Here is a 25,862-nt window from a genome sequence, read left to right as displayed (position 1 = left end):
CTATAAAATAGGAATCTTTCTACCCTAAAATAAAACGTTAAGGGCCAAAATGTTCCAAAAAATAAATGTCAAAATGATCATTTTAATAAGCATTAGGAGCTAATTTTGACATTATATCTTTTTCAAAATACGATTGAAATTTTAATGATCTTTTAATAGAAAAAACATGGTAAATTTTATTTTTTAGTCTTAATTCAACCATCGTCCTTGAAATTATATTTATTTTTTAATTAAGTGTTTAAATTACTTTTTGGTTGCATCAAGCCCTGAAACTATTATCGGTAAATTTATATTATTATCTCAACTGCTAAAATGACGATGAATTTTTAAATATTTATCACATGACAATGAACGCTCAATCACCTGCTATAACTGTTTGTGCTTTAACTCGTGATCTCTAAAAACAAAAACAGTTTCTTTAACTATTAAGGTATGTTGATTCGTGCATGCCTTTCACAAGCTAAAGCTGCAAGAAAACAAGCAACATTCTGCTCTGTCGGGACCAGTATACTAGTCCTTAATATACATGTTTAGGCACCTAAAATCAGCTTAGTTTTGTTGTAATAGACTGCCCAGATGTTCCACTTCAATGATCGCGTAGTGCTTATCCTTGATTACTTGAACTGGTTTAGAAGTACTTAGGGTCAGGTTCTAATGGCGATGAAATAACTAGAAAGCAAACATTACATGCTTCTTCTCTACAACCTATAGGGTTGAAAAAGGCCTTTTCAATTGCTTCTCTACCAGAAACTGAAATTGGCACACATTTGGGGACACTTATTTCTCATGGCTCGTTACCATTATTGATCTTTTTGTTGCAAGGGCTGAAGTTGCACATGCGGACAAGGCCGTTCCGGTTCTCCTCTAGTCCACAGAGTCCCAAGATCGCCTCTCTTTTTTCCCAGTGCAATAAAGGTCCCTGAGGTCCCAAACAAGCCATTCATAGTAAGAGAAATCAGGTGCACGATGTTCTTAATCTCATAGCTGCTTACCGAGTGTGAACGGAACGATGTAAAGCAATGCTGGTTGGCCGTGTCCGTCCATCATGTTCAAGGCCACATACGTGACCAAAAGACCTGTGGAATGAAGTTTTAAGTAGTTTACGAGTCAGAAGTAGCCATTAAAGCGCTTTTTAAGGTTCGTTCTTATTTCTCGATACCTAAACCATAGGCGGTCATTGCCCACAAAGTAGCCTGTTCGGAGATTCTTATTTGCCAGCCAATCGTATCTGCAAAAATCATCAAAACCATCGGTGAATGAGCAAACAAAACATCGAAAAAAAATTCTTCATTAGGAACAAATCTAATTTAACGTTTGGACGAACATATCGGATTACTATGAAAACAAACAAAAAACATATGGCTCAAACGTTCAAACCTTAGTGAAAACGCCACAAGCAGTCCAGGTAAGATTATGTCTCCGAATCCGATAACACTGTAACCACCCCAAGGATCAAACATACGTGGAATTTTTAGAAGCAACGGTATGCCATCCTCACCACTCCTATCACCACGAGCTACCTAACATATCAGAAAAATAATAACATAAGGTTGTTCCCTATATGGCCTAACAGGTATACAGAAAGAATATCAACCATTATCAGAATTTTGGGCTGAAGAAATAATGCTTGTAATTACTTACCACTATCATCACGCTCTCATGAAACAACCGTTTGGAAGCGAACACCCAGAAGATATCATAAAAGAAAGCGCAGCCGAGAAGAATCGTTCCAACCTGATTCAATAAGAAAAATCAACACCAAAGAGCATAAATAACTTATCAAGACATTGCAATTATTCTAGTGTGAATAAACATGGAGAAGATACAAGACACACAATAGCAAAACCGAGGTACAAACCTTGAGATTTGGAACACGAACAATCTGAAGGACCGTGATTATAAGTGCAATACCCTGATTGAGAGGGAAAGAAAGGAGGATTAAATATCAGAAACCCACCGTGATAAGAGTGCCAAACAAACTAGTTTCCAAGCATATTGATTCTTAATGAAAAGGAATGTACTATATGCAAATGGATATATCAGATACAATACAAGGTACTGTAAACATACGAAGATAAGAATACTAGAAAAGTTGTCTCACAAGAATATCTTGACCTATCCAGGCAAAGGAAATTCGTCGATACACTGCCCAAACAACAGCGAATGTGATGCATAAGGGACAAACAGCTAGCGTCAGATGCGAAACAGCTCCAAAGAAGGGTACTTTAATAAATGATTCTGTGAAGCCTTGAAAACACCTGAAACTATATATATTCAGCTGTCAGTATCAAAGATTGAGCTGCTGACTTCCTTTTTCCATGTATTTCTTAAAGAGACATCGGTAAACATGGAAAAAAGAGTCCTGGGAGGGGTGGGGGAATGCATACCTTGATAACAAAGTCACCAAGCAGATTTGCAGACCCTGGAAGAACAAAAAGAATTGCACAGACAGTAAAGGTTCCGTCTTTAACATTAACGAATTACGTTGACCAACATGAAACTTTTTAGTTGGTAACATATTTTTTGGATACGATATTGAGAAGATTTTGCTAACTTTTCAACTACCAAAAAGACAAAGCGGAAATAAGCAACACTGAACTAAGCATACAAATGTATAGGGAAAAGCACACCTCTACTCCACCGATGCAAAACAGAACCACCAGGACCTCAACAAACCAGAATGACATAAGCTTATAAAGCATGACCAAGAAACATGAAGCAAACACAACGAAGAGAATTGCTGACATTGTATTTATGTCAACAAAACCACTTGAACCAACACTTCCCACTTGTAGAAATTCTTCCGATGCATCCTGCACAAAATCACTCGGCACATCATCGAGCGAAAGAACGAATAGTATTGAATTTAACAAAGAGTGCATGAAAAATTGCTTTTAAAACAAACCTTTAGTAGCTTATCTTGCTCAATAGCAATTTCTCTTGCAGTCCATGCAGACCAATAAGAAGCAAGCAAAATGGTACCAACCGCCATTAGCCACAAAAAGACTTCAGCAATATCAACTGCTGGACGCTTTGGGGAGTAAAGCGCAACAGAAACTACATAAAGATGAAAAGTGCAGACAATTTATAATTCAATCCCGACGTAATTCCATATGAGGTATTACCAAGTAAGGAAAAAGAGTAGAAGAGAGTATCATTTTTACCGAAGAATCAAGGGGACGGTAATGGGGAAGAAAGAAAGGCATACCCTTTGTGCTATTATTTATATATTTTTCCAAATTGGAACCAGCATCCTGAGGAAGCATGACAGCTGGTATTTTTATATTTACATCAGCATCTGATTCACAAACCATCTTGAAGAGTTCTGTAGAACAAGATTAACTGGTTCAGTATTTAGAAAGCAAATAGGTTTTGGGATGCTCATAACTGCTTATAATTGTAATTGGTAACTATAATAAATTCTATCAATTTTAATATAACATTTCCCATCTTTTTTTTATAGGAATTGAAAGTCTCGTTAAAAACCTCCTTCTTGATTAAAGGAGCTTGTAGCGGAAGGAGGAAAAGAGTGCCTTAAGATTTCATTAACCAAAAGATACAACCAGATCGCCACCCCCTACATAAACAAACAACCAGAAACCACCGAAAACAACCCTACACAACAACAGTAACACAGCGAAAACCATCTTAGCTACAACAACCGTCAATAAAAGGACTGACCAGTCTTAACACCTAAACATAGCCTGGAAACCAACACAAAAACAAAACAACTAAAACAGAGGCCGAATATCACAGCTGGCTCAATCCAAAGAAGCCAAATTCAAAAACAAAAGCCCTGAGCTTCCACACGAAAGAGTACAAAAAGCAGCTTCCGCCTTTCTGCCTCTTCTTGCTCGACTGTCGACAGAGACCATCCGAAACCCCCAACTCCAAATCAGTAAACAGAAAAAAAATCAACTGAAAGATCCAAAACTTCCACAGCCATAATGTTCCGATATCAAAAATGATATCAAAACAGCTACATGGAACATAGGATGGATAAAATGATTGATATTTACAAACATATCACCAAAAAAGGGCAATCATATGAGTAATTTCCGATCACAGTTGCAGTAGAATTGACATTTGACATGTTTCATGATGTGGCTATAGTTGCAAAATGTAAAGATACCATAGACAAAAATATGTCCACAAAATTTCTTCAAACTTCCAACTTGAAGCAATAATTTTATCATGTATTCTGCACAGAATATCTTCTTTTTCTCTGGTTCAGCAACAAAATATCTACTATAAAATGAAGATCTATCCATCAAGGCAATGCCTACATGTATTGGATGTGCGGTAATTTTAACTCCACGATGCCATCAAGATGGTCAAACTCATAAAGTCGCATAAGTGGTAAAAGGACATGAGATACCTGTTTGGTTGTTTATTATGAGGATAGCAGAAGCACCAGCTTCTTCAGCAACATTTGTCTTCACTGTGAAACTACAGTTACCTCGATGCACCAGAATGACCTCCCCTGTAAGCTACCAACAGACAAGATAATTCAACATTATGGAGTAAAAGAACAAGTGAAAATCGATCAGATGAAATCACATGCACATGTCAGAAAGAATAAATCAAGTAGCCAAACTGGATGGACATTGTAAAAAGATCAAATTTCGAAAACCTGATTCCTAGGTTTGCTGCAACAGTCAGGAGGGTCTGCAAGAGCAAGCCTAATATGATTTGCATGTTTCTCCTTCGATTCCAAAGTAGGTCCAAAACGAGCACCAACACCAACATACTCATTGTTTTCTATACCATCAATCCAGATTGGGACTTTTACCTATAAAACATATTGTATCAAATCTAATATGCTAAGTCCATATTCATAATTTTGAAAACAATATACCAAAGAATATGATTAAACCGTGAAAAGAGATATGAATAAACAAAAGCCGCCTTTCTAACTTTAGAGTGAAGTGAAGAAGAAAATGAATTATGGAGTATATACTTTAGACTCTTTATTTTGTCTCTTGTTTTTTTTTCTTTAATTATATGTGATTAACTCCCATATCCATTGTATTTGGGGATATACGACCCTTCAAGGACCTTCCATAATGACCCTCCAAATACATGAAAAGACTTTTAAAATTAAAGGTACCCGTATCTAACATTCACACCAAATTCAAACTAACACGCCTACTCAATTATGTCAAAATCACTACTTAGCTTAGTTTAAACAAGATTTCCTTTCAATGCATGAAAAACAATGAAGTAAAATTATTTCCTCCCAGCCTCAATAACCAAATAAGAAAAATTAAAAGATTTAATTTTGTCTCCACTCCTTATACTCGGACTTTTGAAATTTAGTCCCTCTACTTGTCGGATTTAAAACTAAAAGACATAGTCATAATTTGAAGTAAATAAATCCAAAAAAAATAACTAGTTATAAAATTTGATAAAACATAAACTAAAATCAAGAGGAAAAAACTAGATTCTTCATCGCCACTCCATTTTCTCACCAGCCAATCAGACAAGAAAGAAGAAAAACAAGTAAAAAAAAAAGGAAAGTTAAGATGGTGAAGGAATACCAGAACAAAGTTATTAGCACAGCCAGGTCTTTTTGGAGCAACGTTGTCCTGATGAATTATGTCCCCAGCTGAACTCAACCCAGCACTCATAACTACTGTAAAAATTACTATCAATAACCCAAGAGTTATTTCCATTTTTGGAAAGAAACACCATAAAGAAAACAGATATAGAAATGTTCTTGGGGTTTTTCTGTTCCTTTACTACTAATTCAGAGAATTAAAGAAGAAGAAAAGAAAAACAGATACAAGGTACACAAGACGGAAGCAGGAAGGGAGGGAGGGGAAAATATCACCTTTATTTATTTGCTTTTAAACTTTGGGTGGGTTTTCGTCCTATCCTGTGGTCCGGACATGAAATTAACACCTAGTGGGAATTCCTTTGTACTATTTTCATGTGTTGCTCACACTCTTGTCCAATCGTGCATTACACGCGCTACCATTTTTGGTACACAATGTAGAGCAAAATTATTGTACAAATTAAGATGTTATCGTCGACGTTAATTGATTAGATAACGTGATAATTAACTATTTTATTTAGTGTTATGTATATATTCTTCTAATTTACTTATATTTTTAATAAATTAAAATAAATTTTATTCTTTAACTGAAATATGACACATGGATTTGAACATAGAAACTAAATATGTAATCTATCCATTGAACCAAAACCAATGTTTAATATACAAAACACAATTTACTGTGTAAATAATTAACTTAAATTCATAATATTTTATATATATTAATTTTAAAAAATATTTTTACATTAACTTAATTTAAAAATATTTTTTATTTAAATATATATATATTATTTTTATCTAATCTTTTAAAAATATATTTTATTATTATTAAAACTTTTCAAAGTATATATTTTATGTTAATTTACTAATTGTTAGTTAAATTATTAAATATTTTTAATCTTATCTTAATTATAAAATATTTTTAATATTTTAAAATTAAAAAAAAAATCAAAATTAATTTAATAATAAAATATATTTAATAATTTAATATAAAAAATATTTGTTAAAGTTAATATATATATAATATTATGAATTTAAGTTAAGTATATATACTAAGATACAAAATATACACATCATTTTGTTTATTTTATATCAAGTATTGATTTGGATCAATGGTTGGTATATGATTGGTTTCCCAAGTGATTGAATCCCTTTAACCTTAATTTACTTTGTTTTCCTTCAATAAGACATACGTTATCATTCAGTTGGAGGAATAATTTTATTTTAATTTAGTAAAAGTGCAACTAAATTGAGATAATATGTAAATAATATAGATCAAATATATAATTATACTAAAATATTTAATTATCACGTCACTTAATTTGTTAACTCGTGATGATCAATCATATAGTTAACCTTTTTATTAATATATGATTAATTACCTCGAAGATTATAATAGAGATTAGAATATAATCAGAAAATTATACATTATGTGCGTTATCTATGTTAAATTAATATAATTTTTATAGTTATAATCATTGGTGTTTTATATGTTAATCGATTAATTTATATTAAATATTATAGATGTTTAATATGAGATGATACTCTTAACTTAATTTACTCTATTTATAAACGTTACAAATTTAAATCTCTAATTACATTAAGAGAATTTCATATTTTGTTCCATTCGTAAAAAAATTTAAAAAAAAGGAAAAAGGAAAGTGAAATTGGAGGGCACAAACAAGGGAATGGTTCCTTTTCCATGTTAGCGGTGAGAGTAGTTGAAAAGGGGCAAACGCGTGGGACAATATCTAATTGAACTTCAAAGGTTACCGGCTACCGCCTAGGTTGGTTAAAAGATTCCGTAGAGACCGTACAGATAAGACATGACAATAAATTATTACTACTATTGGTGGAATCCCATTCCCAACCATTCCAAGTCAGACACGTGTTGATAAAGATGGATCTGAGCTCAAGGTATGAAATGGGGATAAATTTTAATTTATAAAATTTTAGAAATAAATTTAAATTTATATAAATTTAGAGAATCGAAAATACATTTTTAATAAAAATATAAAAAATAAAATATATAATAATTTTAAATTTTTAAGAAACTCGTCATGTAGATCTACTCTGCCCATATGGACACCAGTCATTTGTCGGCGTTCACACATGCATAGTTTATAATAGTTGGATCACACGCGCGGAAATGACACGTGTGAACCCCTTCCGAGCATGGAAGAGGGATACCACCATGTAGATAGGGTATACAATTTGTATGTTAACGCCATAAGATTGTATTATATGACCTAGGGGTATTCATTCGGTTAAAACGGTGGTCGATCGAACCGAATTAACCATAATCGAATTAATCAAACTTTTTTTTCTTTAACCGTTAACCGAACTGAATTTTTTTTCGAACATATTAACCGAACCGAATAAATTTCGTTTAATTCGGTTAATTTCGAATTAACCGAATTTTTTTAATTTTTTTTAATTTATATAAAAAATAAATATTTTTTAATTCAAAAAAAGTTTATAATTAATTTAAATAATATATAAATATAAAATAAAAATTTTAGATAAATTTTTTAATTAATTAATATTGATTTAAGTTTAAAAGTTATTGGATCTTAAATTATTAATTGGATTTTAAATGGTTTGGGCTTAGCCCATATGTTATATATAATATATTTAATATTTTTTAATTAAAAAACAGTTTACAAATAATTTAAATAATATATAATTATAAAATAAAAAATTTATATAATTTTTTAATTAATTAATATTGATTTAAGTTTAAAAGTTATTGGATCTTAAATTATTAATTGGGTTTTAAATGATTTGGGTTGAGCCCATATGTTATATATAATATATTTAAAATTTAAAATTTAATTTCGGTTAATTCGGTTAATTAACCGAATTCGAACCGAATTAACCGTTAACCGAATTCTAAAAATTTTCTTAACCGTTAACCGACCGAACTAATTCGGTAACCAAACCGAATTAGCCGATTAACCGAATTAGTTCGGTTATTTGAACACCCCTATATGACCCCATAATTTGACCCCATACCATCATAATACAACACAAAGCACAAGAAGAAGAGATATTAATAGTGATGTATCAATATTTATATATCACGAGGATTTAGTATGTTAATTTTTACATAAATATAATATTTTTATTGAATAAAAATTATGGTAGTAATAGTTGTTGGTATTTTACTCTTTTTTTATAGAAGAGAACTTATCCAACTAAATACATTAGGTATATGTGATTCTATCGCCTTAAAGTAGTGATAGTATTTCTGATAGAGGGTTATTGAAAATCTGAATATTTCTAGCAATTTTCTTTACCTTCTTGATCAAGCTATCAGCCAAATTGTTAGTTTCACGCGAAATATATCTCACTTAACGTTTTAATTTCTTCTCAGAATGTCGAATATATATTCCAGTAGGAGGTAATAAATATTGTGTTTCTTTCACATTGTATTCGCTTTAGGATATCTAGGTTAGCTATTTCTATTTCTTTTCCTACTAAATTTTAAGCATGGGTGAGTCCTACGTGAAGGCCCCATAATTCAATTTCTAAACTCAAACATACCCTTATCGATTTTTGAAACCCAACCAGCCATGGCTCATCAATTTAACTAAAAACTCGTGACCAAACATAATTGCTCGAACTTAGGACTTAAAAATAGCAACATTCCTATTAATCATTGAGGCTAGTGGGTTACGCTGTCTCCATTCATAAAAGACAAGACATCATCAGCTGAGCAATCATCAACAAGTTCTTCATCAACCTTAACATTCCGAAACATATGAATCTCAACTTATCTGCATGCAAGGAGTTAAACAATAGTGCCTTAAAACATCAATTGACTTCAACATCTGAGACAAACACCGCAATGGAATCAAAACTCAAGGATATACAGGGGGGGAAAAGCTCCTAAATCATATTTGTCAGGATTATCAACCCTTACAATGAAATCATTTCTGTTAACAATTAAATAGTTAACTAAATCCTTCCTCTCACCCGGTCTGATGTCCCAATGATGCATGATTCTATTTTGAGGGGTAAATTTTTAAAATTTTAGAAAGTGTAAACTTCTAAAATTTTAGGGGCCGGAAAATAAATTGTCAATTAAAAATACAAAAAATATTTAAAATATATATTAATTTAAAATTTTTAGGAGAACGATTACTTCCACCCGCCTCTCTTAAATTTATCCCTTGATATGCCCCTTGTGATCGGATTCATTATTCCTCAATCTCTTTTCTGGTTATGAAATTTAATACATTTGCTACTTTGAACTTCTTCACGTTATACGGTTACAAGAAATATTCATTTTAACAAAATGAATATCAACATGGACCGATTCGAGCAGGTTATGTCTGCAAGGTAAATATACGTTGTCAATAGTTAAAAAAAATATGAACAAATACTTTTTCATGATTACCTCGCACTAAAAAAATAAACACAACACGCACAATCATCAAATCGGTTAATTTTTTTTTGGTTCGATTTCTAATGTATGAGTCAGACAAATAATGGCATGCATGATAATATTAGTAAAAAGATGAAAAAAATTTGAAAACTATCAAATATTTATTGCTATTACATTATGGGGGAAACTGCAACATTTTTTATACAAACAGGCTGACATAACCCTAATATAAAAAATATATATAAATTTGCTGAATATCAAATCTTAAAAATAGCTACATGAAGCAAAGAACACCTGCATCTATGTCCTCACTTTCTACTCTGCTAGCCCTAAAGGCTAAAAGGATTCAGGCTCGCCTTTTTATCCTGCCTCAGTTCTCTCCCCTACCTATTGGTATACAATCATATATATGTTTATACGTGTATTTACAAAAGGAAAACAGACACCAGAAAAAGGAGATGAACGGCCAAATTTTACAGGAAAGCTATTGAAAATTAAGTCTTTATTTGGTTTTACAAATCACTGATGCATATGGAAATTTTCCTTGCATGTCTTGACAGTAACTTTTTTTCCTTGTTATTTCAACTTTAATTCTCTATGACAAGTCTTCCCTCTTCCTATGAACCTCTTGAGAGAGAAGCTTGGTGAGTTAACCGATAGTTTCCATCATTCGGTCTTTCATTCCCACTGTTTATGGTATTTACTTTTGAACAGAGGAAGAAGAAAGAGGATGTGTATATGGTGACATGCCAAACACTGCATCAAAGTTTTACAATCAAATACAATATATATAAATAGATAGAGATTGGGATGATATTATAAAACAAAAAGGCTGGAAAAATCCAAACCTGTGCCAAATCCAGTAGTTTTGACTGTTTTCGATATTCCTGCTTGTTGCTGCCATGACCAGTGCTATAAAACCAGCAAGCAAAAAGCCCCATCGAAATCGTTTCATTATAGTTTTTACTAGATTATTCATCCATTCTCTGATCCGCCACCTGTGGTTAGAAAAAGAGGGTACTCGAGTTTCTTAGAATAGAAAGTTAAGTAGGGCATCCGGTAAACACTAATGTGTTCTTTCTTGAAAGAGAAAGTTCAATAGTTCATCCAGTAAACACTAGTGCACTGTCTTCGACTATAACATTTCTGATTATACGGTGATGTTTCTTTTGGGAATAAACTTCTCTAACGACAAGCATGGTTTCCAGTTTCAGGAGAAAATCTTAGACTTGAAACGTCAGATAATAAATCAAAGCAACACCAATGTTCAAAGCGTAGTAAGCAAAAAAGTTCAAAATTGTAAAGAACCATAAGTTTCAACCCTCTCAGTATAAATTACTAATAACTAAAGGCCGACAGTGTGCTAGTGCATGAAATCTCAAGTATGTGTTATATTTATATCAGGAACCGAAAAAAACAATATGCATGAACTGCACGATGGTAAAGAAGAGAATCTCACCTCTCGAGTGTATTTAAACACAAATCCATTGAAAATGAAAGCGACCTATACTTGGTAGAGAACTCTATCAACCACCCAACAAGAAGAGCTAGTGCCCCAATTGCCATGACTAGAATAATATTTGATGACCTGCACAACTTAGCTTGGTCAAACACCTGCCTTATCTGTTAGAACAGGGTCGTTATTTAAGATAATACAAATGCAATGAGATCCATATACCTTGTTGCCTTGGTTATGGCCATCAGGGCAGTAAGGATAGTCACCACCGTGTGGATTGCCCTTTTATAAACTTCACCAATTGTGGTAAGGTAAACAAAGGTGCTCACCACAGCCAAGAATGAGAGCCAAAAGTCAAAAAACTGAAACATTTCACAATTTGCAATTCAGTATTAGCTCAAAACAATTAATTGAAAATATGATAGATAATTTAGTAGCAACGATATGCAATATGCCCACAGGTTTATATATAAGTTGGATTTGTGTTTTTGATAGCATACTTATCATATGCTTTTTCAACGTTTGTCATGATAATATCATCCATCTTAGGGGGGGATGAAATACCAACATATACCTGTAAGACACCAAAGGATAATGCACACCAGGTGCCCACATCACATGCATGATATAATCCACTAGTAATCCCACTAGCTGTGTAGATCACCCATTCTGCAAAAGCCTGCATAAAAGCAACTAAGTTTTTTTTTCTAAATAACGACTATCAAAGAATGAATTAGCAAGTTCATGTTGGGCGATTAGAATCAGTTCAATTCCAATGCTTAATGTTCCTTTACTCAAGAGTTGGTTGATATCAATTATCTCCAAAATACTGTAACCATGTCAGAACTTTTCCGGCATATTAATACCCTTCCAATTAATCGTTATGTGTGCCTTTGAACTGTTCTAATGATTCATTAAAAAATGTTGATCGATATTTTTCAGAACTCTAAATCAAATGCAAATGCAGGTTCATATATGGATCTTTACCTTCTGCCTGAGAGCCCAAAAAGCAGGAAGCACAGCTGCACCATTTGACGCTATTAGAGCAATTGATTGCCAAAGATGTCCTGCATCAGTTTCCAAGTTCATGATTGGCTAAATTTTATTTAATAGCATTACCTAATACCAACCCCTGGGATTCATTTCAAATGCAAAAAAAAGTACTAATAAACCTTTTCCTAAGCTAATACAAGACCCATCAAAAAGCATATGCAGCTTTTTGATGCACTTGACTAAGGGCTCGAAAGCTATAGTGTCTGATCATAAATTTTAGTTGGAATTGACCAGACTGAGCCAATCATTACAAGCTTTGCCAATCTTTCACCTCCACAACCCCCACAGAAAAACAATAAAATAAATAAAAATAAATAAACTTGAGTTAAGTAGACATATGATCTAAATATTTTTCTGAATCTATCATTTCCCGGAAAGAAGGATTAAAAATAGCTACTTTGGAACCATAAACAATAATGTTGATGAATTGAAAGGTAATGAGAGGGATGTCAGTCATATTTTTGCATTCAATCCCAAAAAGAATTTACCTTGACGTGATACAATCTCAATGCTACAATCAAAGCCTCCATGATTCCGATCACAAGCACAAAAGCTGAGAAACAGAATAGTACAGTTACAAGGAAATGAAGAATGCACTTCAGACATTCATTGTGTCCTTAAACAAGGAATCAGATGCAATTAAATCTAATAAATAAAATATTTTTAATAATAAAAAGTCTAAAAATACAGAGATGGCTAATACCTATATGATGTTAATCCACTTGCATCAAGAGCAGATCTGCAATCACCATGATAGGAGCACCTTTTCGGGCATCTTTCAAGCGAAATAGACATAGTAGTCTGCCCGTTGGAAGTGCCACTAGTGTTGTTTAAATGTCTTAATGCAATATTCCAGATTCCTTCCTTAATGTACAAGATGTAAAAATCGACCTTTTCCTCACTTGAACTGTACAATACAAAAAACATGGAGCCATGACTGCTGCTTGACTTGTTTACATAATAAAAGTCCCAGTCAACAAGTGACGGCAATCCACCGTTTCTAACATATACTTCATAATTTATCTTTCTATCTGACATCAGGCGAATATGGAGATTTCCACCCGCCGCACCACGAGGAATATCCAGAATAAAATAAGTCCAGGTATCTACTCCTCCAAATGAGTAGTTGCTTAAAAGGGGCTCAAGAAGAAAATTGGCAGCATCCGACATCACCTTCTCACCATATGGCAAAAAATACGATTCGAAAGGGGTGGATTCTTTCCTGAGAACCGTCTGCAAACAACCATTGTCAATAACTTACTCCTGCAAATGAGTTTCTTTGAGCATTGACGGAAAGAAAAGATAGTCGAGGAATAAAACTGTTCATAAATCTAATTAATAATAATAATAAAACTAAAATGGAAATCAGGAATCACTGGATGCATCCCATTGCTCAATGCCTAAGTAAACACTTAGATGGCAAAATTACACAACCAAAATTTGGCCCCTCTTTGCTTAAAATGAGTACTTCTAACAATCCTCAATATTTAAGGCCATAAATTTGTTGGTGAAGTTTCACCCTTTCAGTCCATGATATCAGATTGTCAAGATATGATGTCCAATCACCCACGATTGAAATTCACAATGTCATCTTCTTATCTTTAGTTTTGTGTATGTAACAAGCAAGTAAATCGTTTCTCTCTCTTTCTTTTTCCTTCAAACCTGATATCTACTTTATCATCAAAGATTTTAATGATATTATTCAATTTACAGAATTTCACAGAAAAGCATCAGAGTATAAAGCTAAAACAAATGAAAAAATAAAGTGAATCAACAAAACTTATAAAGAAGCAAGTGAATAGCAAGCACACATAACACATTTCTTGAAAATGCTCACCTGAAGCATGTATCTTTCAAATAAACAGTTTGGTCCAGCCTTCCCCATTGGACATTCAAGCTCTTGTAGTTCAAGGGAATAGCACACTTTTGAGACATTACTTAGAGACCCACCAATTACCTTCGAGAGATTAAGGGCTAGAATAGAAATATACCACTGACCAACCTTTGGTGAGTTAACGACCAACGGAGATTTATTTAAGTTACCAGAATAATCATGTACAGTAGCTGAAGGCATTGCACCATAGCGAGCATAGCATATCAAGTCAATTCCGCTAACATTCCCAGTGCTACTTAAAGGTCTTAACCTTACATTTTCAGCTGAAATGGTTAAGAATTCAGCTATTCGCAGAATCTCTAAGGTGTATATCATTATTTCTTCATCTCGAAGGCAGGAGGTCTCAAAATTGTTCCTGCAAGAAACCATGCTTTGATTGAAGAACCCAGATGCAGAACCATTTCCAGAATTATTGCGAGATAGGCCACATGAAAGCTGCTCAACAGTTTGGTTGCAATATTGCCCCAGCATTGTTGAGGTTGCACATCCTTCCACGGTGATATTGGCCGCAAAGGAGTAAGAAGGACCTCGTACAATCTACAAGCCAGAGCAGTAGCTGTTAAGTCAGTTTCTAGTGGAATGTATGCAACAAATTTACAAAAGCCTCTTCTCGAAGAGGATAAACTGGCATGAAAGAACAAGAAAATATAACCAGAATGAAATAAATAGGAGCAAAAGCTAACATCGCCAAACAAGAATTTGAGGGTTCAGCACAAGATTTCTATTCCATCAAACTTAAATACAAGCAAAGATTCTTTTGGAAGAGAAGACATGTAATATGGCATCACAAACAAGTCTGGATATTTCCTTATAACCATCTAACAAGTTTCTGTCATGCATATATTACCATTAGAATATCCATCTATCAACAAAGTTCTATATGTGGTTCTTTAGGATTTTATAAGCATCTTCCACAAGTAAAGAAAACACATTTATTTTCCTCTGAAGTGAATTAAACAACACAGGTATATATGATCAGCCAATAAGATGCTTAACCACATGATACAGACAAGAATGACATAGAAGCACTACAGACAATGAAGCAAGTCGTAAGGTGCAAAATAGTGGAGCTAGTATTCTTACCATCTTCGACTGTGTTCTTGTAGGCCCAACACCATTGAAAAGACCAAAATACAGAACAGTGGCAGATATCTGAAACACATATTTTAAAGTTATAACGCCAACGGCTGAGTTTCTTAAAATCATATAAAAGAATAAATGAGGAAGTCTTGGAATAATCCATGTGCCAAACTGAACACTTTTACCCCAAACATCTCACACCCCTGATTGTGTGTAGAAATATGACAAATGGATGATGTAGTGCAATATTTGCATAAGGATTCGGTTAAACAAATTACACAAATATCCAATGTATCTAAGAATGTAAGGATGGCATCTCTGCGGCATAAAATATATTTGATAATGATAGCAAACCTGCTCAGTCGTCAACTTCATGGTCATACTTCTAGGTACAGGATAACACTGCTCTGAATTTTGAAGTATTTGTGCTCCTTCAAAAGAGCTGTTAGATAGTGAAGCTAGTTCTACAAGATAAGAAAATCTCTTTAAACATCTAGTCATTCAGGTTGATGAAGTTAGTAGTTATAGAAGAAAATAATATTTTATGTTTGTTTGCAAGATACCTTTTAATGAAGTGTTTGAGACATCTGGCAATGGGAGGCTGCCTTCTCTGAAACATATCATCGGCAGCACGCTTTTAGGAACTTTTTCAACACTTCTAATATCCTGCAAGCAGTTCGAAGCATAAGCAAAAGAAATAAGCAGGAGTTGATATTTTTTTAACCATTTGCATCAATAAAAGAGTAGAAACGTAGTATGAACAAACAGAAGAAATTCAACATTACTAATTAAACTAAAAACCTAATCATATTGGACAAGCATACTTACGAGGTTGACACTTGACTTCAATGCTATTGACATAGAGGAGAACCATGGGGGTAAATCAACTGTGACAAGGCAAATTGTAAATCCAATGAGACGTTACACAGTAAAGTAACTCAAAAAGTAATACTATCTGATTCATCAACATAGTCTTGAATCAATCCCATTTTCTAATTCCCAACAGATTTGACTGAAAAAACAAAAAACATTTAACTTTTTTTTCTCTCTTGCATACAAGTTGCAAGGAATAATATTTCCTAGCCTTCCATCAAAGGAAACCAATCTAATAACCATCATGGCAGAAAGGAACACCATCAAACTTGATAGTTCTAAATCATTGTCTCTATAGCTAATTTAACTTAGTCCTACTGCAGCAGAATTACAATTAAATATGACGTAACACTTCAGTTAAAAGAAAGAAAACTTAAACCAACAATCAAATTTGACTGAGAATTCTAATATTTTGCTTACATCATTACAATAGACAATTAAGATTAAAAAAATCAAAGAATGTTAAAATAGAAATTAACAACAATAAGCAGAAATAGCTATCCAATCGCTTAAGCTGAAGTTAAAACTTTTGACAACTACCCACTAGTCAGAGCAGTCTATAACAAAATCTTTAAGGAAAAAAAACAAAACAAAGTAATTGACCCGAAATGGCTAATTAAAAACAGACCGCGAGAATTAGTCTTACGTACCTCGCATATAACGCATATCAAAAGGTCTGATCTGGGTTTCTGGGTATTTGAAGCTAGATATAGTGAAGGTGTTATAGTCACCAAGTTGCTCAATTGAATTACAGTGACCAAATAAACAAGAAAAGAGAGTGAAAAGACTTATGATCAAGCTAGAAACGGAGCAAAGAATCGAATTTTCTGCCATTTTCTTTTTGTGGCGATTCTTACAGTGAACCCGTAAATAATAATAGCAACCAGGAGATTACTTAAAAATAAAGGAATTAAAAGTACAAAGGAGCTGTTTGGAAGCTGTTCACTAAAGTCCCTAATTTAGATTTCAATGGAAATTGTTTTTTTAATGCCAACTTATTGACTACAACCACAGTGCGAGTCAATTTAAGCAAAAGGAGATGAAAGAAAGACCACGCTCGAACAAGAGGAATCTGTCAAAACGCGCCACCCCATTCGGAGGAACTGTTTGGTATTTGATCAAGAAAGGTGAAAGTATTTGAACCATGGAAAAAGCAAATTTAAGAGGCCATAACCAAACATAGATTAGACTAATTTTGAAGGGAAAAATTTGCTTGCTAGCACAATGCCTAGTTAAAAAAGCAATAATTTTTATAATTAATAAATAAATGACACCAAAAAATATTTATAAAAATATTATATATGTCACTCACATATGATAACGATGTGCTTAGTCGTCATTGTTTTGTAGAAAATATAGTTAATTAAACACATTTTTATCTTATGTGATACCTTAATTATACGATATGTTTGATTAGTTGTGTTTGTAATAATAATATAATTTCAAAATATAATTTTTGAAAACTAAATGTTTTAAAAAACAAATTTTATTAAATACATATTTTAAAATTACTTGATTAAAGATTTCTAATATATTTTCATATTTTTATCAATAATAAATTTTAAATAACAATAAGTCAAAATTTAAAAAATCAATAAAAAAATCAATAAAATATAATTTAAGTGGGACAGAAAAAATAACACATTAACTATTACAAGAACAAACTGAAAAAAACAATTGTTTACATAGGATGATAATTCTTTCGCCGTAATTTAAATTCAATAACATTATTTATAAAATGCGCCTAAATTTATTCAAACGAAAAAAAAACAAATATTTCAATAAAACGTTAAAAAAAAGTAAGAATATACAGAAAATTATATATTATTTATTCGTTATGTAGCTTATTTGTATTTGCCACCCACCTCTCACGCGCGTTTGAGTCACTTTCCTTCTCATGTCATCTCACTTTATTGTTAGACCATTACTTTCGTTATTTAACTTCTGGGTAAACTACAGCAGTGACCACTTAACCTTTAATAAACATTTATTTTAGTCATTAAAATCGATATTTTATTAGAAAATTAATACTCCAATAAGGTAATGACACATTGGTGGAAAATTTAGGAAAAATATTAAATGAAATTGTGGTAGGTCAAACATAGGTCTTTAAGGAGAGGATTTCAATACCCAACCATTAAGCTAAGTTCGAGACTTTCTTACATTTAAATAAAATATTTGATACAAATGTAATATTAGATTTTTAGTTGATGAAATATTAGATCATTTGTAAGTAAAATTTATTATACTGCTTTTTGATTTTTTTTTTAAAAATAATTAATATTAAAGTAAAAATATCTACATGAAAATTAATTCATAAAAATATGTAAAACTTATAACATCTTCATATTTATTATATTATTAATATAATTAGTATATTAAATAAATTAGAGAATAAATAATTATATTTTATCATTACTCTTTAAAATATGTTTTATGAATAATCGAATGCTAAAAGTTTAATATGTTCAAAATCTTCTATTTTTTTATTGCTTCTGATGGTTTATTAAATAAATTATAAAAAAAATCTAAAAATAGTAAAATAAAGATAAAAAAAATTAGATCATAAATTTAACCTACTAAAATATATTTTTGTAAGATAAGATATACATTATAAATCAAATAATAAAATTAATAGTATTAATTCTTAACTCATTCACTCTTAACCAACAGTCGTGCAACGATAGAAACGTCACAAATACAATATTAATAAAAGTAAATTAAATATTAAAGTACTATTTAAATGTACATAACACTAGTTAAGTATTAAAATAATATGAAGTGAAATATTTAATAAAATTACACCATAAACAATTATTTAACAAATTAAAAATGAAATAAAAGATTTATATAAACAGAACTCTTTATTTCAAGGTTATCTTATATATATATATATATAATTAGTAAACGATTATTACCTTTCGATAAAGTCTTTTCATATTAGTAAAGAATGTAAACTCTATCTTATGAATCATAGATATTAGTGGAGGAAGGAACTTAACGAAGGGACGTCTGTGTGTGATTATTGATTTGAATGTCTTATTAAAAAAATTACCCGTTTTCTTGAAAATATATGGTAAATATTTTTCACGAATCAATTTACTTTAGTGGCTCAAGAAATCATTGTTGTTTTTAGAGGTTACGGATTCGAACACTAATGATTACATGATAATTGAGCGTTTATTGTCAAATTATAATTTTTAGTACTTAAAATTTGATAGTTTAGATACTGCACGTGTTAAGTTTCCAAATACGAGATGTTAAAATAAAACAAAAACTAAACGTTATTGATAGTTTTGAAAAAAATAATGAAAATTTAAATATTAAAACAAATAAAAATTGATCGTTTTATTTGGTCACCTATCTATTAATTAATTTTATTGTAATTATTTAATTATTATTATTATTATTTAAATCATAAATAACATTACATTTTAATTTCTCACATTAAAAGATTAGCAGTAATATTTATGTAAATTAGTATCATGATAGTGTTGAAAAATAGTTTTAAAAATACTACATCATTATCAATATTATTTTTTTAATGACGAATGATCACAAATAAAATTATATATAATTTTAAAATAATAATAATTTTACGACTTGAGTGACTAAATAAATAATTTACCCAAAAACTTGTTATAGAGTGGCTGCTTTTAGATCTGCAAAATACAATAAAACCCACGATATGGCCGTCATAGGAAGAATCGACCGGCTGAGAAGAGATAGATAAACACTTCCCTTTTCGATAATTTTGTTTTTCTTTCCTTTTCTAGGCTTCAGTTTCGTTTTATATTCATTTTCTCTCCTTGTCTCTTACTCCACCATTTGCTGATTTTATTTATCTTTTCTATTTACTCCTCAGTATTTAAATCCTATACCCTAATAAGATCATGAGAATTCGAAAGAACAAGAAGCTATCGTCACTGATATACACGCAGGGTTCCAGGACCGACGGTGTTCACGTTTGCCGGCTGAACCAGTCGACATGGGATGCGATTCCTTCCTCTCCAGAACCGTACCCTTCTTATCTTCATCCCCAGGTAAAACTCCTTGCTCCCGTTAGCCGTTATTCTCCTCGTTTGTTTCCTATGGCAGATCTGCTTTCTCCTCCTTCACCATTGCCTCCGTTCGTCTACATCTATGCTTCCTTTTAAGGCTTCTTCATTTAGGGTTTTAATAAAACCCTAAATCCCTCATTATCGTGTGTGTTTTCTCTTCCAAATACTCGATTTAGGCTAAAGGGTCTTCATCGTCTCCGCGTATTATTTCGTGATTCGGTTTTATTTGTTTTCTAACGTAATTTACTGGTTTCCTTTTTTGAAATAACCCAGTTCGAATGTGAAGATAGCTTCAATGGAAATGGGAGTATTGACGATTCTATTGGTGCTGTTGAGAGGTAATTTATTTCATGTTCTTCAATTCGACCCCTTTTTATCAATTTGCATCGTGGTATCGCAATAGGGTTTGGTGTCTGTTTAAAAAAATAGTTGAATAATTATCCAAATAAATTTTGTCGATGCCCTTGAATGGGCTTGGCGAGTTATTGAAAGTGAAAACCCAGTTTATGTTACTTGAAAAGTGTTGCGTTATTACTGAAAACGCAGCGTAGCTACAATGGTGGGGAGTGAAGAGGAAGCAATGATGAAAGTGGAAGGCATGGTTATAGATGATAATAACGATAACAACGAGACTAAATCAGCCAAGCAATTTGTGTTCGAGAGCCGATGCGAAGAAGAAGAAGAGGATAATGAATCGAACCAAGAGCCATGTCTATTGAAATCTTGCTACAACAGCAGCGATAGTGGGGATAATATTAATGTCAGCAAGAAAGTCGAGAATTACAACAATCAACCGACCGTGAGCCGTCAAGTACGAGCACGAGCATCCAGGAAATGCTCGTCATCAGCGTCGAAGCCGTATGAATTTTACTATTATTCTGGGTTTGGACCGTCGTGGGGGAAAAAGAGACGCGGCGAAGATAAAGTAAAGGAGGGAATCAGCAAGAATCAAATTGAGCGTAAAGAGGTCGAAAACAACGGAAACGTCATCACTTCCCAAAACAATTCGGCGCAATCGTATTCCTCACAAATCGATGATAATAAAGAATTTGATTATGTCGATGACGACGAGAAGGATGACGAGAATGGGGACAGTGGCAACAAACGAATGAGAAAGCCCATTAAAGCAAGATCGTTGAAGTCCCTAATGTGAAGGAGGGAACAAAAAACAAAAAGGTCTGGGTTTTGATTTTGTATTTTCTCTTTTGTATATGCCTTAGTTGAAATTATCGTATTTTGCATGAATTGTGCTCTTATTTTGATTTTTAGGGGTTTTAGGTTTGGGTAAATTCCGTATTTAGTATCTAAATTATTAGTTTTAATTTTTTTAGTATCTAAACTTTTATTTATCAAAATCATTCATAGAGTTTAATTTTTATTTCATTTTAGTACCGTCTTTAAAAATTTTAGTCTTCGTTTCATTTAGTATTCCATCAAAAATTGATGTTAAGTTTTAAATTTTTTGAAAATTTATGTATTAAAACGAACTACAATTGATAATTTAGGTACCAAACACATAAATTTTTAACGATAGAATACTAAAATAAAATAAAAACTAAACTCTTTAAAAACTAAAACAGACTATAACTAATAGATGAAGTACTAAATGCATAGTTTACTTTTAAAGTTTAACTGATGGTTTCTGCGCTGGCGTCGCTTTTTCTTTTTGATGGTTTTTTGTCCGTGAGTGACTCGCTTAGACGGGGGATATGATTAGTTAATGTCTGAAAATGGAGGGCATTTTTGTAATTTTAATATTTTTATCCTCTTCAGTTATTTTTTTGTGGGCTCTTTTAAAAATAGGGTGACGTGGCGAGAGGAAAATCGTTGTTCAAAATTGGGCTGCGTTTGCCGTATCATAAATCTTATTAGTAGCAATTGGTCAAATTTAATTTCTCCCCGTGCCCAGACTTGATTCCGGTATAGTTTTGCCGTCGGCCGATGAGTTAGAATTTTCGTTTTCTATTTTCCGAGTCATCTTTAGTCTTTTAATTTGATTGGTTTAATTTTTTTTAGAATATTCATTCCAGAGTATAAACTCCCGTTTAATAACAGTATTTCAATTTGAATACAATGACGGATTTACAAATAATTTTAAAGTAGACGTAAATGAATCGAACGCACACGAACGGAGATATGTTCATGTTCGTTCATTTAATAAATAAACGAACATAAACGAACAAATTTTTTTTGTTCATGTTCGTTCATTAAGGAATATAGCTTGTTCATGTTCGTTCATTTAATAAATAAACGAACATAAACGAACACGAATATAAACGAACACGAACATAAACGTTGGAGACTCTATCTTCCATTGTTCTTTCATGAAAAATAGTTGACAATGCAAATCAACCAAATCTACAATGATAAATAGCGTAAGAGCTGAATAGCAGTGATGAAATGTTTGAAGATATCAAATATTGCGATCGATCTTTTAAATATATTAAATGATTCACATGACTTTAATTTAACGCATAACATTTATCTTAGTGGTCCATGATTACATATGAACAATCATAGATGTTAATAATAAACAAAATAGCACGGATCAAGAGACCTCAGTGGTAGAGAAATTTTTATTATTCTTTAAGGACCCAGATTCGAGCACCATAGATGTTAGGAGAGTGAACGATCAATGCCAAAAGATAGATAGTTTATCTTTGAACATATATTATTTTATACTGTGCTCTCAGTTTATCAACATATTGAGCTATAAACAATTGGGCTATAAACCTAAGTTGTTTGAAGTTTTATTTAGCCAAAATACCCAATTCCTCTATACAAAAAAACCCTATCATCTTTCCCATTGAACAGTAAAATATGAACCGATCACGTCACTTTAATATTTTTTGTATTATTTTAAAATATGTATGCAATATTTGTTAATAGATTGAATTTTATTGTATTATTTTATCATGAAAATTAAAAATATCGTAGTCCAACTACTTTGGACAATATAATTATTATACGATTCGTGCGTGTGTTTATAGAGTAATACTCTAATTAGTCATGTCAGGTACTAAAATAATAACAATTGACGTTGAACGTTCACACTTTTGGTATTTATGGTGCTTAAATTCGGATTCTCAAATAATAACAACAATTCAGGTCCACTTGATTGATCTTATATCTTATATATACAAGTAATAACTAAGGGTATATAAAAATAGACTATAATCATTTATAAAGATAAAAATATCATCTCAGTGTATCATAGAATGTTATTTTTTAGGAGTGTTTTAGATTTATCATATTTTTATAATTTTTCAAACATTATGAATATATTTAAGTCAGATAAAATTAAGAAAAATAGATATTGGAAAAAAAAATAATTAGGGATGGTGTTCTGATAATATTGTCAATATATGAGGAGGTGACTTTGATAAATTCACCGATAGATTAAGATAACTTTAACAAAATAATCGACGACTTTATTTTATGTTCACTTTCGCATTTTAGTAAAAAAAAATATAAAGAAATATAAAACACTAAAATAAAGATTTTCATAAATCAGCATTTTATGAATTTTGAGCTCCTTTTGTAAACTCAACATGTCATTTTATTATAATATTTTTATAAAATTTCACTTTAATCCTTGTACTTTTGATCTTATTTTAAATTTGTTTCAATATCAAAGCAATATCTTTCATCAAAATATTATAAATTTGATGAATACAAATCTAATAACGTAAACACGAATAAATCAAAGTATCGTTCGTAATACAATCGTTTAAGTATCTTGTTCATAAAAAAGTATTGTTTGTGCTCATGTTCGTGACTAAATTGAATATTATGATAATATGTAGAAGCTATTAACAACTATTAAAAAATAGTTCAACTCTTCTCAAAAGTCATTAACCAACCCTTTAATTATGAGTTTACAACAACGAAGCTTACTCTTGTGAAAAGTGTATGTGATTATATCCACAAGATGTGAGATTTAGTAGTTAAACTTAAGACAGTTTAGGTTAAAATGTTTAAAAAATAGGCACTTAAAAGAATGACGGTCAAAAAGATAAATTTAAATATTGAATTTTGAGTATTTTAGAAGCAATAATTGTTATTATCCTCGTACTCATACGTGTCTGATTAAGTTCAAAAGATATATTTGACAATTCAATATTTAACGAATTTCATCATGATATTCTCAAATTACACATTATTTAAATATACGTTTTTTAAGTATTTAAATATGATATTTTAAACATAAATTCATTAAATGATTGAAGATAATGTATATACATACATGCCATTATCATTGTATGGTTCATATTCAAACAAATACGTATCTTTGATAAGTATCAAGTATATTTTTTTAAAAAAATAAAAGGGTGAATTACATGTTTTGTACCTAAACTATCAATTTTGGCCCGTTTTAGTACCTAAACTTTCATTTTTTTCAAAATCATACTTAAAGCTTATTTTTTGTTTCGTTTTCGTACTTTTGTTCAAAATTTAACATTAATTTTTTTAAAAATTTGAAAGTTTAAGTATTGAAATGAACCAAAACTGATAGTTTAGGTACTAAACACATTAAAATTTTAATGGTGGGTATTAACTGAAACAAAAACTAAATGTTAGATATGATTTTGATAAAATGAAAGTTTAGGTACTAAAATGAAAAAAATTGATAGTTTAGGTACTAAATGCATAGTTTACCCAATATAAAAATAATATAATTTTTAACATTTTTAATCCATTTTATTTCATAAATATTTTTTTTGGTATAGTATAAAATGGTCCTGATTATAGGGTGTTGCTTTATTGAGTTTCTAACTATCAAAAGTTACAAAATGAACTTTTTACTATATGATGTTATTTTGTTAAATCATCTGACTATTAAAAATTATAAAATAATCACCTAATTATTTATTATATTATAAATTCATCATTTTTCATTAACGATAACCTAAGTTGAATGTTAATTTGTTATCTGAGATATGATAAAAATTGATCTTATAATCTCAAATAATTATAATATCTCATATAACATATTAACCTCCAATTTAAACTGTTGTTAATATTTTAACAGAAAAGAATAAGTTTGGAACATAATAAATAGTCAAATGATTATTTTATAACTTTTAATAATTGAGAGACTCAATAAAATATCATATTATAATCAGATGATTATTTTATAACTTTTAATAATTAAAAATCTTGACAAACAATATCTTATAATCGGATTACTATTTATATCCCGTAGCCTAATTTTTTTAACTGCTAGTTTGGTTATTTCATAAAATTGCCAAATTATCCTCCTCCAATTTCATCAAACCCAAGACTAGGGAAAAGATTTGAATTCAGTGGGTCTATTTTACCTCTCTCAACTCTCGAGTAGGGATGAACGATGCACGATTACAGCGACGAAACCGAGGAGCGTGGGCCCTGTTTCATCCAACTACCGCGTCATCTTTACTCATTTCGATTTGTCTTCACATGAAGGCCTTCAATTCGATTGAAGAAGTTGCAGTCGCGGCTTATAATTTGATTTTTTT

At 31.3% G+C, this 25,862-nt stretch overlaps 2 protein-coding genes and 1 pseudogene across 3 annotated transcripts; 1 reads left to right on the top strand and 2 right to left on the bottom strand.

The window, feature by feature from the left end:
• Positions 1 to 398: 398 nt before the first annotated feature.
• LOC120121171 lies at positions 399 to 5,785 on the bottom strand (annotated as a pseudogene).
• Positions 5,786 to 10,190: 4,405 nt separating this feature from the next.
• Positions 10,191 to 17,251, bottom strand: LOC120121170. 2 transcript variants are annotated; one of them, XM_039140602.1, is made up of 14 exons: positions 16,954 to 17,251; positions 16,259 to 16,317; positions 15,994 to 16,096; positions 15,785 to 15,894; positions 15,434 to 15,502; positions 14,294 to 14,887; positions 13,160 to 13,689; positions 12,945 to 13,009; positions 12,391 to 12,470; positions 11,972 to 12,082; positions 11,626 to 11,765; positions 11,407 to 11,535; positions 10,796 to 10,945; positions 10,191 to 10,703 (listed from the first exon to the last, which is right to left on the bottom strand). In XM_039140602.1, exons 1-14 carry the CDS (start codon positions 17,135 to 17,137, stop codon positions 10,565 to 10,567), a joined length of 2,463 nt encoding a protein of 820 aa, XP_038996533.1. In that variant the 5' UTR covers positions 17,138 to 17,251; the 3' UTR covers positions 10,191 to 10,564. The 2 variants fall into 2 exon arrangements, with proteins under 2 accessions (XP_038996533.1, XP_038996534.1); XM_039140603.1 differs by having other exon boundaries at positions 10,194 to 10,703; positions 11,978 to 12,082.
• Positions 17,252 to 20,196: 2,945 nt separating this feature from the next.
• On the top strand, positions 20,197 to 21,517 carry LOC120121188. Its single transcript, XM_039140611.1, has 3 exons — positions 20,197 to 20,346; positions 20,638 to 20,702; positions 20,911 to 21,517. Exons 1-3 carry the CDS (start codon positions 20,197 to 20,199, stop codon positions 21,515 to 21,517), a joined length of 822 nt encoding a protein of 273 aa, XP_038996542.1.
• Positions 21,518 to 25,862: the final 4,345 nt, after the last annotated feature.

Source organism: Hibiscus syriacus, unplaced genomic scaffold (genome assembly GCF_006381635.1).
Source record: "Hibiscus syriacus cultivar Baekdansim isolate YM2019G1 unplaced genomic scaffold, ASM638163v2 tig00110361_pilon, whole genome shotgun sequence".
Lineage (NCBI taxonomy): Eukaryota > Viridiplantae > Streptophyta > Magnoliopsida > Malvales > Malvaceae > Hibiscus > Hibiscus syriacus.
Note: the sequence above shows the minus strand (reverse complement) of the source record. Positions and strands in the feature narration are given on the sequence as shown.

Excerpts from the sequence above, each read along its gene's own strand:
- LOC120121170 (XM_039140602.1), bottom strand. The coding sequence starts at position 17,137 with ATGGCAGAAAATTCGATTCTTTGCTCCGTTTCTAGCTTGATCATAAGT. Across the intron at positions 14,888-15,433 it reads CAAGAACACAGTCGAAGATG|ATTGTACGAGGTCCTTCTTA; the intron begins GTAAGAATACTA and ends TCTGGCTTGTAG. Across the intron at positions 10,704-10,795 it reads AACTACTGGATTTGGCACAG|TGTTTGGCATGTCACCATAT; the intron begins GTTTGGATTTTT and ends ACTTTGATGCAG.
- LOC120121188 (XM_039140611.1), top strand. The coding sequence starts at position 20,197 with ATGAGAATTCGAAAGAACAAGAAGCTATCGTCACTGATATACACGCAG. Across the intron at positions 20,347-20,637 it reads CTTCTTATCTTCATCCCCAG|TTCGAATGTGAAGATAGCTT; the intron begins GTAAAACTCCTT and ends GAAATAACCCAG. Across the intron at positions 20,703-20,910 it reads TCTATTGGTGCTGTTGAGAG|CGTAGCTACAATGGTGGGGA; the intron begins GTAATTTATTTC and ends CTGAAAACGCAG.